This window comes from Coptis chinensis, chromosome 1 (assembly GCF_015680905.1).
Source record: "Coptis chinensis isolate HL-2020 chromosome 1, ASM1568090v1, whole genome shotgun sequence".
NCBI lineage: Eukaryota > Viridiplantae > Streptophyta > Magnoliopsida > Ranunculales > Ranunculaceae > Coptis > Coptis chinensis.
In genome coordinates this window covers 43,515,429-43,531,637 of record NC_141456.1, presented here as the reverse complement: position 1 = coordinate 43,531,637, position 16,209 = coordinate 43,515,429, and the positions used below count along the sequence as shown (strand labels likewise).

The following is a 16,209-nucleotide window of genomic DNA, read 5'->3' as shown; positions in this document are numbered from 1 at the left end:
ACATACTCAAATGTGCGTTCACTGAAACAAGCTCATTCCTAGAAAATAATACTTTTAATAAGACAAGCTGAACATGAAAGAATTGCTACTGAGTCTGACATTTTTAGGTATTTATTTTCAAAATCTGTATGACAGTCTAAAAAAAGAAAGAGGATACATAGCCCTCACATCAATGAAAGAAGAAAAGACTCGGTTTTCGGCTCAAGAGTCGGAAGAACCATTATAGTTCAGGTATGCAGGAAAAAACTGAAACACAGAAAATAAAATAAGACTGCCGGGGAATGTGTAACATGACTAACACTAGCCTGATAGTGCAAAGTTGAGTGCACTATGAACATCCACACCAATTTGAGCTTCAGCTTTCTCTAAATCAGTTGAGGCTGAGCTCAGCTTCTGGTTGAATTCCGCCAGCCCTTTCTGAACCTGGCTTGCGTCAATTTGGTCAAGTGGCACTGCCTCAACAGCAACTATATCTGCAAAAGAGTTTGCATGGATAAACGCAAACCCACTGCTAACAAAGTATTTGCTTACATCATTTCCATCGTGAACTGAAAGTACCCCGGGCTTAAGCTCAGCAATGGTGGCAACATGTCCAGGCAGAACACCCATCTGTCCAGTTGTTGCAGGTATTATGACCATTTCTACCTGAAATCACCATTAACATTAATGCTTATATTTCAATGTTCTAACAATACATGGTTTAAAATACTAGTAAGTAGAGCGTGGAGCAGAAGTGAGCGCTGGACTAGGAATGGGATTGCCATAATGCTATACTTGAAAATCTATTAATAGTAAAAACTTACTGAAGCAGAATGGGGAGGGTTTAGAATGAGGGTGGAAATATTTTGTATGAGCATCAAAAGCAGACAACTAATTTCTCTCCATTTAGAGACTCATAGATTAAACTTTCTGTTTTTCAATTTTTGTTTGTTAAGTAGTAGATTTACACCAAGTAGTAGTCAAGGAAAAGAGGACTGTAGGATGACAAATCCTACAATGCAAGTACAACAAAAGCAAAGAACACAGATAGGAATTAAGCAATCAAACAGTAGCATACTAATCAACTCAATGTGGCTCATGTCATGGAGGTAAAAAAACCTTTTCAAAAGTTTGCGCCCCACAAAGGTGGTGGGTGGGTGAAGGGGAAGACAAAAGAAAAATGCTCAATTAACCGCAAGAGCGCTCAATCCCAACCTCAACGATGTGACAACAACCCATACTCGATCCATGATAGAATCCCACCTAAATTCAAACTGCTCAAAGTGGAACACATTCCACAATTTAAAGTGGCTTAGTAAACCCAGAAGCCACACCCGCAGATGGAATCAGCGAGGTTTTCAAAGGAATATTGGTAAATACAGATTACACAGATGCAACCATTAGAGATGAGGAGAAAGCCAACAAAGAAATGAATATGGTGATCAACATATATAAGTAGTATGAGAGAGACTACCAAATGTTAAGCAGACACTGAACAAAGCATTTATCTCTTTCGATGGTGCTATCCGAAGTCATAGCTTCTGATAACTCAAGTTTCTTCAAATCTGATTTGGTCATCCTCTGCTTTTTAGTCTTATACATATTCTATTCAACACTAAGACATCCCAACAAAGTACACTCTTCAGGACAGTTATAATGCATTGCCTTACCCAGGAATACTGAGAGATTATCTCAACCAAGGGAACTTTTTTTAAAAAAGAAAAACACATGTAAGTGGAACTCAAGAACATTCCAGTGTCCTTGCTGATTTGCAACTCAAAGCTCCCCCACATTCTAGCACTGAATTTGCATTTTTCCTTCAAATTGGATTTATCATTACATCCATCCCATTTTATGCCTTGATTACACTGCTGCGGCGTAACACTCCAAAAATTCTTCGCACTTGTTGTCCCAAGTCCCAACCACTTATTTTGTATAATCCTCAGTTTCTTTAGTAAATAAAAACAAGAGAAGAAATATCCCCCCTCCCCCCTCTTTTTTTTTTGAAGTCCTTGCATAAATACAGATAAAAGGCCCTTGAGGTACATAAGGGCTTGCATTTATACAATGGGCTTGTCTTGCAGAATGAAAAACTACAAATCGAACAAGGTAATCTGAGGAGGATAAGCGGGACAGACAGACGGACATGCTATATTAGTGTCTTTAGAGCAACGAACTTGCTCGGCCAGGGGATATAACTAATGAGACATGATCTAAGTGTATCTCAGGTAGCTCAAAAAAAGGCTTTGAATAACAAAATCAGGCGAACAAGAGTAAGGAAAAACAAAAACCCTCTGTGAATCAACGACTAAATGACCATTTCCTACGAATACCAAAGTTTCCTGGTCTTTTCCTAGATATTCAATAGTTGATCAATTCCAATTATAACCCTAACCCTAACCCTAAAAAAAAAAAAAAAAGACAATCAGATCCACAAAAAGACCAAAACACCTATCAAAAAAATAATAATACCTCCTTGGTGGAGAGCTCAGAGTGATAAGGAAGGACGAAATTGACAGTAAGTTTAGATGGGATAGTGTTTGGAGTAGGGGGGCGAGATTTCATAAAAGAAAGAGGTGTTTTGGGTGGATCGATATTTGGAATAATTTTCTTCCATGCCTCAATAAAAGCCGAGTCCGTTGGTGGATTCGCTTCTAAATCAGTCGCAAATGATCTACTCCTTATTGTGCTGCTGGTGGCTCGGGATACAAGGTTTCGGCTCACCTGACGCAACATTTTTTTTTTTTTTTTTTTTTTTTATATTCGCTTGGATTAATTTGGGTCGGATAATAAAAACTCTTTTGTCTCCGACTGAAAATGGGAGGAGAAATGTGGACTAGTGAAAGGAAATTGGAAAAAGGGGGATGAAGTTGAGCTTCGGTATTGTGTACCGGACATTTAGCTGGGCCTCGTTATTTTAAATAGCCCATAGGTGTAAGCAATGGGTCGTATATAAATGATGATGTTTTTAACACCTTATTATGCTCTGTTTTGTTCGATGCAATTCACTTCCATCGTAGCGAATGGGCAATACTAATTCCAAAAAAGCTCTTATCCAAAAAAATGTTTTCTAATTAAAAAAAAGCTCTCCTACGGCTCAAACTAGCTCTCTCTCTCTTCCTCTCTAGCTTTCTTGAATTTTAAATTTCAAATTTCATATTTGCTCACAACTCTTATTCTACTCAGAATAACATCTCTCCCACTCTATTTCTCTTTTAGTCTTGGTCCCCTTTATCATTGTTTGTTTTGTTTTCTCTATTCTTCTCTGTTTTTTGTTTCCTTTTCTCCTTCTAGTGTTTACAGGTATAAGGTTTGGCCAGATTGGCACCTCAGCATGGATTCCCCCACCGGGGAGCCACCAACAAGGATAGAGACAGGCGAATCATCCAAATCCAAAATTGAAGTACTACAAGATGAGATGCAAAACCTTTTTTTGCAACAAAGAAAAATGAGTAATTGATATTGAATGTAAGAATATGGAGACTAGTGAAAGGGGACAGTACACCCTGCTGGGGAAGCTGTTTGGAGGAAAAAATATACCCCTCCAAGAACTTGCGGAGGAGCTCCATAGATGCTGGCAAACAAGGGGCAACACCAAGATACAATCTGTAGCAAAAGGGTTGTTCAAGATAGAGTTTGAAAAGCCTGAGGAATTTGCCCATGTAAGGCAAAATGGGCCTTGGACGGTTCAAGGGTTTGTCCTCTCTTTGAAAAAATGGAAGGCATCGGAACTAGCAGTTGAGAACTAGAAGTTTGATATGGTGGATTTCTGGGTTCAAATATACGGGCTTCCTAGTAATCGGATCAATGAGGAAAATGTATACAAGGTGGGGCAAAGCTTGGGAAAAGTCAAGGCAATGGATTTTCAATGCTCACCGGAGTTCAACAAATCGGTAGCTAGGGTCAGAGTGAGGATGGATAGCAAGGAAAGGCTGATGAAAGGCATAGATCTCAGAATAGAATTGGGAGAAATCTTTCCAGTCACCTTCAAGTATGAAAAATTGGATATCTTCTGTTACTTCTGTGGTTGCATAGGGCATGATATACACTATTGTTACCAGTGTGAAAAGTACAGTATGAACATGAGGAAACATGGGGGATCCCCTAGGGATGTAAAAAATAACTTTTCCTTCATGTTGCGAGCAAATGTATTCTACAATGGGGTAGCAAGCCCATGCCCTGTGTCTGTTACGATCTCAGGAATGCCACAAAAACTGAGATATGATTAGATGCCATCAAGGAACAGAGGCTCACCGGTGAAACGGAATTGGAATGGGACAGGGATCCTGGCGACACCACCAAGACGAAGAACACACGTGGAACAATCCACTGACAACAACACAGTGACAGCTGAGAAGATAGTACGAGGTTTGGCAGTAAACAGAACGGCTCTTTTTGAAAAGGATGTGTCAGTGACCGTTGTTGGTTATGGGCAAGGGGGCCCAATAATAAACAAGTCAGGACATGGGCCAGACCTACAAGGCCCAACCCAAGAGGCACGAGCGGGACACATGGGCTTTACAAGTATGAGAGGACCAAGTGAGGGGGCCTTGGTGATATGGAGCCCAGATAGTTTTGAATCGGGCATGAATGTGGATGAGGTCATGGGTAAAAAGAACGGTTCGATAGATGTCAAGATGGGTCTTGGGTATGATCCAGCTTCGGGAAACAAGACAAAAAACCCAGATTCGGAGTATGTCATGGTGGAAACAGGATACCTAGGCTTGGAGGATACTAGCTTAGGAAATGGAAAAACTATAGGGAATGATTATAGCTCGCCGAAAAATAGTGTTTCTTACCTTACCGAGGCAATCATCTCTCATCTTGATTACCAGAACTCAGATGGGACTAAGCGTGCTCTCAGCCAGCCTGGACCTGATAAACCAGGTTTTTACTTCATTGGGCAACCAACACGAGGTAAAAGGGGTAGAGCTGTGGTGGCTCGAGGAGGAAAGCATAAAAGAGGTTTTTTCAGATGTATTAGAAAGGAGTCAAAAGAGGTTGGTGTGGGAAAGAAAAGGAAAGAGTTTAGTGGTTCAGGAAACGACCAAGAAACAGAAAGGATGGGTGATAATGGATGGCGAAGGACCAGTTGGAGGCTAGCAGTACAGAAGTCTAAGAGGGAAAAACTGGAAGCGGATGACCTCAGGTCTAGGGGTATGGGGAACTTGCTGATACCGGAGAATGCCCCAGTATACCCAATATCGAGTGGGTCGATGGAGTCCAGTGTACCATCTGAAGGGTCGCTGGATTCTAGTGAGCCCTCTGTGGATGAAGGAGGGGATATCCTTGAAGAAGACATTCCTTCAGATGCTTTTACAGATGAAGAAGATGGGTGTTCAACAAGTGAAGATGATAAAGTGGACCCCTACAATGAAGAAGAGCAAGGTATGGTGGTGTTCAATGGGAGCCATCAAGAGGAGGTCTCCACTGGTAATGCCCCTCGTGATTTGGTTTTATGAGTCAGAGGAAAGTATCACACAACCCCAGCCTCTGGCTTTTGACGATTCAACGGTGGGGAATTTTCTAAATCCTAGCTTTCAAAAGAGATGGAAAAGTAAGAAACCTAAAAAATCAAAGGATGTGTGCAGTGGCTATGGTGGAAGAGCTAGAGTAAGAGGTCTCAGCAGTGATTCAAACAGTAGTGGGGGTCTGTGTAGTCCTCCCCCAGGGTTTGCGGCGGCTGTCCCCAAACAGCTGCCTCGACAGAAATGATACAAGCCTGGAATTGTTGGGGAATAGGTTCCTCCACGGCAATTCAAAATCTAAAGGATCTGATAAGGCAACATCAACTAGAGATTATTTGCTTGTTTGAAACAAAAATAGGAGAAAAAAGGATTAGTCAGTTAAGTAAGGAGATCAAGTACGATAATTCCTTTTGTGTTCCGGCTAATGGGAAGAAAGGTGGTCTAGCTATGTTTTGGAAAGGAGTGAAGCTGGAGGTCCTTGGAGCTACGACACATCAGATTACATGTAAACTTTCAAATTATTACAGTTCCTCAGATTGGTACTTTAGTTTTGTCTATGGAGAACCAAATGCACATTTGAGGCATATGTTCTGGGCTGAGCTCAAAGACACTGCCATGCTATACCTGGCCCTTAGATTCTTTTTGGAGACTTTAATGCCATAAAATCCCTGGATGAAAAAGTGGAGGGGGGGGGGGGGGTTAGAACTGTTTTTACCAATTGCATGCTTGATTTTAATTCTCTTATAAATGATCTGAGCTTGATTGACTTGGGGTATAAAGGCCCCAAGTTTACCTAGAATAATAATAGAAAGGTGAAAGATAACATTCTGGAAAGGCTTGATAGAGCTTTTGCCACTACTGACTGGATGGATTTGTTCCCTAACATGGTGGTTAGGAATGTGGCTAATGCCACATCGGATCACCTAGCTCTTATGATCCATCTCAACCCAACAGTGAAAATACGGAGAGGCCTTTCAGATTTTTTGATATGTGGCTTAAGGATGTTCTTGTAAACTTGTTATTGATAAGGCATGGAATGAGGTAACTCATGACCTGCTAGACAGGAGGGTTATAATCAGACTTAAAAATACTGAAAAAAAGCTGTCAGATTGGAATAAAAAAGTCTTTGGTAACATCTTTCAGAATATAAAGAAAACACAAAAGGATCTGGATAGAGTCCTTCAAAAAGCCTTCAATCCTACAAATCATGAAAAAGCTAAACAGCTGAAAGCTAGCTTGTTTGAATGGTATGAAAAGGAAGCAGACTTCTAGTTAGCCAACACTGGATTAAAGAAGGTGGTAGGAACACCAAGTTTTTCCACCTATCCACTGTGTATAGAAGGATGAAAAACCACATTGACAAAATAAAAGACAATGAGGGTAGATGGAGGGAAGGAAGGCAGGAAGTGGGACAGGCAGTAAAAGATTACTTTGATGGTATCTATTCCTCTGATGAACCTAAAACCAATGAAGATATCTTATCTCTGTTTTCCCCATGCATTACTGACAGAGAGAATGAGATTCTCACGGCCTGTCCTACTGAGGAGGACATCTGGAATGTGGTAAAGAAGATGGGGGCTCTTAAAGCACCTGGACTTGATGGGTTCCAGGGTTGCTTCTATCAACAGTGTTGAGACATTATTGGGCCTTTGATTATTGGTTGTGTAAAGAATTTTTTTACTCAAGGGAACCTGAACCCTAGCTTCAATGGGACTTTCATTGCTCTCATTCCCAAGATCTCTAATCCGGATCATATGGCTAAGTTCAGACCTATTAGCCTTTGTAACTTCTGCTACAAGATTATAGCAAAGATTCTGGCTAATAGGCTCAAAGCACATATCAATAAGATTGTCTCCCTTTTCCAAGGGGCCTTCATTAAAGGAAGGAGTATTGGAGACAATATTGGCTTAGCTAGTGAAATCTTTCATATTATGAATCATATGAAAACTAAGAAAGGGTTTTTGGCCCTCAAGATGGACATGGCCAAAGTTTATGACAGAGTAGAATGGTCTTTTATTGATAGTATCTTTAAAAAATTGGGGTTCAGTGATAAGTGGAGACTCTTCATCTCTCAATGTATCACAACTGTCTCCTATAGGGTTTTGCTGAATGGGTCTCCTCTAAAGCAGTTCAATCCAGATAGAGGCCTAAGACAGGGAGACCCTTTCTCCCTTTATCTGTTTATTCTGGTGTCAGAAGCCTTGTCAAGGATGATAGCAAAGGCAGAGAGTAGTGTAGATATCCATGACATTAAAATCAGAAGAAATGCTCCTCCTATAACTCATCTGCTGTATGCTGATGATCTTATTCTTTTCACTAAGGCTAATTTAGCTGAGAGTGGAAAGCTTAAGATCATCCTTGAGGATTATTGCAAAGCCTCTGGACAGAAAATAAATTTTGATAAGTCTAGCATCTTCTGTAGCAAAAATGTGCACAGGATGCATAGCAAGCTTTTAAAAAGATTTTGGAAGATGAGACTCTTTGAGAAAAAAGATAAGTATTTAAGGGTTCCTATTGTCCTCTCCCATAAGAAAAAAGAGGACTTTGACTTCCTGGTGGACAAAGTTCATAATAAGATAAAAGGTTGGAGGACAAAGGTCCTCTCTCAAGCTGGGAGGACAACCCTTATACAAGCTGTAGCACAGGCTACACCTCTTTTTGCTATGGCCACTTATAAACTACCTCGATCTACTTGTCAAAAGATTGATAAAGCTTGTAGAAGTTTCTGGTGGCATGGTAAAGAAGAAAGAAAAAGTATCCACACCATAGGGTGGGATAATATATGCAAACCTAAGGCCTTGGGAGGCCTAGGGTTGAGAAAAGCTGGGGACATGAATAGGGCTATGCTGGCCAAGTTGGCATGGAAAGCTCTTATAGATAATACTTCCATATGGGCTAAAACCTTTCTGGCTGCCTATGGGAAGGCCTGGGTGGATGTTAAAACAAAACCCCCACCTTCGGCCTCTTGGTTCTGGAAGGGAGTCCATAGGACTACTAGGGACATCCTACCAGGGATGGTCTGGAGCATTGGCAAAGGGGACAAGGTCAATGTCATGAAGCACCCTTGGATCCTAATCAATGAGGCCCCCATCAAACTGGTAGAGATGTTGCCTGACAGACTAGACCTTGAGAGCCTGAAGGTAAGGGATCTGATGCTGAGGAATATGATTATGGATGGGACAATCACAAGATTGCCAGATTGTTCCCATCTGAGATAGCTATTCTCATCCAACAGGTGGTGATAAGACCATCACTTTTGGCAAGTGACTCACCCAAGTGGGGGGGGAACCAGAAATGGCAGACTCTCAGTTAAGTCTGCTTACCATTTCTTGAATAACCATGGCTGGCAAGGAGGTACATCCTCCTTTAACACTAGGAGCATCAAGACTCTATGGAAAACCAAATTTCCAGCAAGTACCCAGTTGTTCTTATGGAAGCTCTATATGGGCATTCTACCCACAGGGGATGTTCTGACCAGGCACAACCTCAAAGGAGATTATGTTTGTCCTTTATGCTGGAATGATCAAGAGGATCCAAAGCACCTCTTTTTCCAAAGTAGCTGGATAAAGGTGACTTGGTTTGCCTCTAAATTGGGAGCAAGAGTGGATGAGAGGGAAGATCTGTCTATAAGGGATTGGATGAAAGAGTTTCTAGAGTGGACAAAGGACAAGGATCCTGGTAGGGCTGAAAAGGGTCTGATAGCATGTATTCTCTTACAATAGATATGGGAGATGAGGAATAAAGCTAAGTTTGAGGGTAAAACACCCAACAGAGATGGACTACTGCGTAGGGCATATGCAAAGAGGAGCAGATACAACAAAGCATTTTTTGATGCTTAGGGAGTGAACACACATCCTTTTAACTCATCTGTTGTTTGTCATGATATGGATTACAAGTCTATATTCCCTAAAGTAGAAGAAACAACTTTAGTAATCAGATTTGATGCTGCCTACTGTAGGGAAACGAGAGCTGCTGCTGCTGGGGCTTTGGCTTGGGATGGGGAAGGCAAGCTGGTGGAGGCACTCATAGATTTGGGGCTGGTAGTGCTGAGGAGGCTGAGTTGGTGGCAATGGAAGTGGCAGCAAAGCTAGCAAGGACCACAGGCAGAACCTCGTTCCTTTTTGAAGGAGACTGTAGGCAGGTTGTACAAAGTCTACAGAACTCCTGTAACTTAGACTACCTAAACTGGAAATTAGACTCTATTCGGTGTATGATTTTGGACTTGTGTCAGCTTTTCACCTTTTGTAAGTTTAACTGGATTAGCAGAGGCTCAAATGTTGAAGCTCATGATTTAGCTAGGTGGGCATCAAAAAACCTTGATGAGAGCCTGCTGCCTGAACATATGTTGAAATGTAGTACAATACCTTTGATGTTATAAAATATGGCATGTTTCTACCAAAAAAAAAAAGTAGCGAATGGGCAATTACATCGTAATGCCACGACAAAGAATTGCAATGACAATTCACTTCACCTGTTTGGTTAGAGTAGTGCAAAAGCACACTACGTCATCTTTTATATGTTTTTATTTATTAATTTATTAATTTTTTTTCATCTTCTTCACAAATACATAACTAAATAACCATATGAGACTAAAATTTGAGGCAAGTATCCACAAATTTTGACAAGTATCCGCAAAAGCACCCTATGTCATCTTTTATATGTTTTTATTTTTTTTTATTTTTTTCATCTTCTTCACAAATACATAACTAAATAACTAGATGAGTCGCAAATTTTGACTAACTCTAGATGGAGACAAATAACAGCCGCAAATTTGGAGTAGGATCTAGCACCCGCGACACTACTACTGTCGCACGACACTCCCAATGTCGCCCCAAGTTGAAAAAAGTAAAAAAAAAAAAAATAGCCCACACGACATTTCCATTGTCGCGACCAAATTGAAAAAGTTAAAAAAAAAAAAAACCCCATGCGACATTTTGTCACAATGGCCACTGTCGTGCCGTATTCCAATCCAAAACCACAAATTTCTATCTATGGACGCGGTTAGATAGGTGATACCTCCACATTTGCCTCCACCTAGAGATGGGTTTTCGCGAAATTCCAAATTGTGAAAGCAAATTTGCAAGTGAGACTTCCACCTAGAGATGCTTTTAGAATGGATATAAGTTGCATCCTATGGTGCTGATATAAGAACATCTCTAGGTGGCCGCATCACCTGCAGATTTTCAAATTTGCGTCTTAATTTCGTGACTTTCCAACTCTAGGCTCTAGGGGTAACCTGACGCAACATTTTTTTCTTTTTTTATGGGTGTCAAATGTGCTGGGCCTCCTCATTTTACATAGCCCATAAGTGTAAAATAGGGGTGGCAATGGATATAAGTTTTTAACATGTTAGAATGGATACAACATATAAGTTGCACCCTATAGTGTTGACGTAATGCCTTGGGATGCATCTCGTGGTTCTGGAGGCGTTACAAGTAGAAATTTCTCAAGAGTTGAAAATTGTGTGCCTTTGGGTCGAGAATAGTAACTTTCATAGGCAAAAGCAAGGCCAACGTACCCGGCCCATGTAGTAGTGAGTTTTAGTGACTAAATTAACTAGGTGAGTTCAACACCCAACCAAAAGAAACTAATTTTTGCTGTTGAAACTCTGAAGAGAAGGTATGTTTATTCGTTTTAGATTCCTATTCGGAATAATTTTACTTGTGATCTATGTATACCCATCCTGCAATCTAACCATTTAGTAGTACAAGCTATATTTTTTTTGTTTTTGATTGGCAAGCCTGTTTTTAAGCGATATCAGTAACTCATAATAGATATGTGATCTTTGCAGGCTTCGTGCATGGAGCTGTGACTGGATAAGGAGATAGCATGAAGAATATCGAACCACAAACCTTAATTCTATCCCTAACTTTTTAACATATCATGGAGGATCTATTCTGGTTTGCGGGCATTTCTACCTGTATAAAACTTCTTCTTATTCCCTCATACCGAAGTACTGATTTCAAAGTCCATCATCATTGGCTACCTCTCACTTCTTCTTTTCCTCTCTCTCAATGGTACTCGGACGAAACAAGTCCATGGACTCTCGATTACCGACCACTATTTGCTTTTTTCGAATGGTTTCTCTCCATTTTCACCTATTTTGTTGATCCCAAGATTGTAAATCTTCATTAGGGTTTGAACTACAGTGCAAACTCAGTCATTTACTTTCAGAGACTTAGTGTTATTGTTTCCGATCTGTGTCTCTACTATGGAGTTTATAGATTGAGTAGAAATTTTGGGGTTTGGACAAGGAGAATGCTTTTGGTTTTGATTGTGTGGTCTCTGGCTTTATTTATTGTAGATCACATGCATTTTCAGTATAATGGGTTTCTTCTTGGTTTTTTGTTGATATCACTTTCGTTTTTGGAGGAAGGAAGAGATTTGTTGGGTTGGTTTTGTTTTTGCATTGTTGTTGTGTTTGAAGCATTTGTTTGCCGTGGCGGCACCAGTGTACTTTGTGTATTTGTTGAGACATTATTGTAGAGGAGGATTTTTTTAGAGGTTTTGGGAGGTTTTTGATGATGGGAGTGGTTGGGATGGTTTTCGTTCTTGCTTTTGCTCCATTTTTGTACTATGGGCTATTCACACCGTCACTCTTCTGATTATCATCTTTGGGAATTATTGACATGTTACTCAACACTAATGCTCTCAAGTTTGTTTATTTTTTCGCAATATGATTGAGATGTATATCATTGTTCATCATAAATTTGTGTGGATATTATCTTCGAAGATGCAATTTGGTTCATTTGGTCGGATATGTGTGAAACTTAGTTATCAATTGTTATGAATTGATGTACTACATCAGTTGCCTACTTGCATTTGCTCAACGAAATGGGCTAATGCTACACTATGTATGGAATAGGCAATGATTTTTCAAGCTAAATAGTGAGATTATGGTAATTACTGTCAAAGTCCAGTTATTGCGTCCGTTTACATGTTTTAGAGCCCATATACTTCACTTGTTTAATCCATTTGTCTTTCTAATAGATGTTGAACAACTTACACATTTGTGAAAGACTGTTTTGAATTTAGCACCATTGATTCTGCTTATTGAGGTGTCCTTGTGACTTCATGGACCTTTTGCATGTAGGACTGTACATGCATTGCAGGGTGCCATCTTCCAAACATTAAAAATTCATAAAAAAAAAACTTATTATTGGAACTTGTATTTGAAGAGAAGGACAGATTGTTTCATTGATCTCGGAGTATTTTATTTTTCAATTTATTGGTTACTACTCTTTAGAGTGTTTGCTTTGTAAGTAGGAAGTGTTTCAAAAAACATAAGATAAAGTGAAATGATTATACCTCGGAGAGAATTATAGTTGCTTTACTATGACCAACTTAGCAGTAATAACACCAAATAGATAATTGATATACTCGTACTCATTTTTGCTTTGGTACATGGTGGTAATGCTAGTGTGTATAAGTTGTGATGGTGGTTGATCACAAAAAAATATGTATGTTGCACCAGCCAAACACGTAGATATAGACAACTGCTGACATTTGCTTTGTGACCCTGTGGTGGTTTAAACACTAAACCGATATGGCGGAAAACAGCCTCTACGAAATGGGAATTATATACACTGATATGTTTTATATGTTCTATCTCTTGTAATTCTCATGTTGTGTTGTTATAAACATGCTCCTATCCTAGTCCACAATGATGGGTTACACATTATGAACTATATATTAACATGAATACCTATTGTTTGTTCAGACTATGATGAAAACAACTAATTAGTCGTAATGTTCTTTTGGACATTTTCCCACTATGTATTGATTTTTTAACCTTTTTTTTTGCAGATTGAACAAGTGCTACATCGCCTGTTTCCCTTTGGTAGGGGACTCTGCCATGCATACTGGGCGCCAAATTTTTGGGTATTTTACATTATTATTGATAAAGGCCTTGCATTCATGCTCAGAAAACTGGGTCTCAACATCAAGGCACCAGTGGCTTCATTCACCGGGGGGCTAGTTGGGGACTCCTCACCATTTCTTGTGCTTCCTCAGGTAATGCTGTTCCCATATGGATTACTTATATTCATCAGATCTTATGCAAAAATGATCAATCATACTTGATGAACTTGGCCTCCATGGTATACGACAATACTTGTTTGTACCAAATCTTGAGTTTTGTAATATGCTATTTAGATGATGAGCCTTCCATTGGAGCTTGGTCTGAAACCATAACATGAAATCCTGCTAATCTATCTAACTGTCTTTGATCATCCCAGAGCTTGATCCATTTTGTCTTGAATGGTCAAATCATATATGTTGTGTTTAATGGTAAGACGAGTTTAGATCTTATATAAGGCTACAACCCTCCGTAATGTGTTTCACATTTACACATGGGATTGATAGGCTGGTGAAGGGTTCACATGTGATCTATAATATAGTTTTTTTTTACGTCTTTCAGGTATGCAAGTGTCACAAGCTAATCTCTCACATCTGAATGTTGTTGAATGACAGGTGACTCCATTGATAACATTCATATCAGTGCTAGTTGCATTGTCTCTATCTCTCATTAAGGCATGGAAAGAGCCCTGTCGAGAACTTATCACGAGATGGGTAGCCTATGCTTATACCTATGGTTTTGTTTTCGGTTGGCATGTTCATGAGAAGGCCTCCCTTCATTTTGTGGTTCCCCTTGCGGTTGTTGCAGTACAAAGCCTGGAAGATGTGAGACACTATTTTTTGGTGTCAATAGGTAGGACTTTATGACTATTCACTACTACAGAATGACACTTATACCACTGTTTTTAAGTGTGGTATAAATATATTTACCACTGTTATACAACCGTGACAATAGGTGGTGTGGTATATAATAATAGCAAAACTGTGGTATATATATTTAATGGATACCACGGTTTTTCAAAGAACCGTGGTTTGTATGCCCATTATATACCACGGTTGTCAATAGAACCGTGGCATATAAGCTATTGAAACCGTGGTTTATATTAGTGTATGTGTTATAACACCGTGGTATATAGTTATACTAAACACTACGGTTTATGCCAAACCATGGTATATATATATATATATATATATATATATATATATATATATATATATATATATATATAAATAAAATAATGCTAATAACAGTCTTCCACTTAAAACCAAAATGCATAACAAAATTTACAAAGGCCTACATACAACATTTCCATCTTCCCAACAAATTCCAAAATGTACAATAAACTATCAAACATTGCAAAAAAAGATAATAATAATAAAAAAAAAACTTCCATTAAATTTTTGAGTGCACTAAGAAAACAAACTTCAAATTCCTTTTCATAAATTAAAAAGGTAAGACTCATAAATTAAATTGGAGGGTCGAACATAGCTAAAACTCATCCTCATTAAACCTCGAATTTGAAACACCCCATTTTCCTAGATGAACTGAATAATATCGAGCCGAACACCGTCAAGTTCATCTTGCGTGTATGTCTCTTTCAGTTCTAAATTTGTTATCTGGATGAGTCAAAGCACAACATGTAGAGTTACTATATAAGAATAAGGCGAAGTCGTTGAATTGAGCCAAATAAAGTGTTTGTCAAAACTTTCGAATACCTTATTTTCAAATGATCCAGTTGAACAAGCTTCGATCTACTAATTCCCTCATAAACTTCATTGTATAATACCCACACTTTGTGCCACCTGGTTGATATGGGCCCTAACATATAGACTCACAACATATGTAAACATATACTTTTCAAAGAAAAAGACAATAATGTGTAGAATTTGTTTACCTTGATCTTGTCCCACTTCAGCGGAACTCGTTTCCCATCAACCCTTTGCAATGTGAGGACCGCACTTCACAATAAGATAAATGCAAAACATTTAATTCACAATCACTAGTGGGAAGTCTAATTGGAGACATTTTTAGTACTTCATTTAATTTAATCCTTTATGTACCTTCACTATGGTAGTACCTCAAAAAGTTAAGATATGTCAAAAAATATAGCTATGCTCACCTCCTAAAATATATTGCTATATCTGAGCTTGGTTCACCATGCTTCGAATCCAACCAAATGAAAGACATACGTGATAGATCAATGACAATTAAAATCCAATGGCCGCTATGAAAGAAAAGAAGGGGGAAAAAAGAGAATGGAAAACAATCAGTATAATTGATAGTTTTATCAATTTAAACAATACACTGTGATAGGATCGTTTATGTTCTTACCTTCCGATTGTAAGGAATGAGAACAATTTTCTTTCCACTTGCATTCCGCAATGTTTCTACAATGATTTCAGTTTTAGCAGTTCCATCTGCTCTTGTAAAGGATAAAGGATTAACAAATCCAACGATGTCACGGCAGCAGCTCACAAATTCACTATAAAGGATTCTAAAAGGAAAAAATCACTGTCATAAATAAATTTAAATAACTAATATTTGATTAAAATCACCAATAATAAAACCTTCAAGATATGCTTACCTCATGTATGCAATTAAACAAACAACTTCTAAGCTATCCATATTACACACATCCAACAAATCACATTTCTCGATAACAAATTTTTCTATATCTTCTCCAAACAACTCTTTTCCAACTGGAAAAAATACCACACCATGGGTTCCGGGAAGCATGATATTGAGCAATCCCTTGAAAGAATCAATTGGACCTTGATGACGACTAGCACTACTTTTACTTGTCTCTTCCTAAATTATTGAAAATTCAAACCAACCAGGCGTTAAAATCATAGCAAATCGGAAATTAAAAATTTGCATATAAAAGGCTCTTTTACCTCAATGTCG

At 38.9% G+C, this 16,209-nt stretch overlaps 1 protein-coding gene and 1 pseudogene across 1 annotated transcript; one reads left to right on the top strand and one right to left on the bottom strand.

Annotated features, from left to right (window-relative positions):
* Positions 1–89: 89 nt before the first annotated feature.
* On the bottom strand, positions 90–2,907 carry LOC147524184 (ATP synthase subunit delta', mitochondrial-like). Its single transcript, XM_086602390.1, has 2 exons — positions 2,452–2,907; positions 90–645 (listed from the first exon to the last, which is right to left on the bottom strand). Exons 1-2 carry the CDS (start codon positions 2,713–2,715, stop codon positions 301–303), a joined length of 609 nt encoding a protein of 202 aa, XP_086458516.1. The 5' UTR covers positions 2,716–2,907; the 3' UTR covers positions 90–300.
* An 8,423-nt stretch (positions 2,908–11,330) lies between these two features.
* The window catches only part of LOC147524183 (dolichyl pyrophosphate Glc1Man9GlcNAc2 alpha-1,3-glucosyltransferase-like), a 47,723-nt pseudogene continuing 42,844 nt past the window's right edge, over positions 11,331–16,209 (top strand).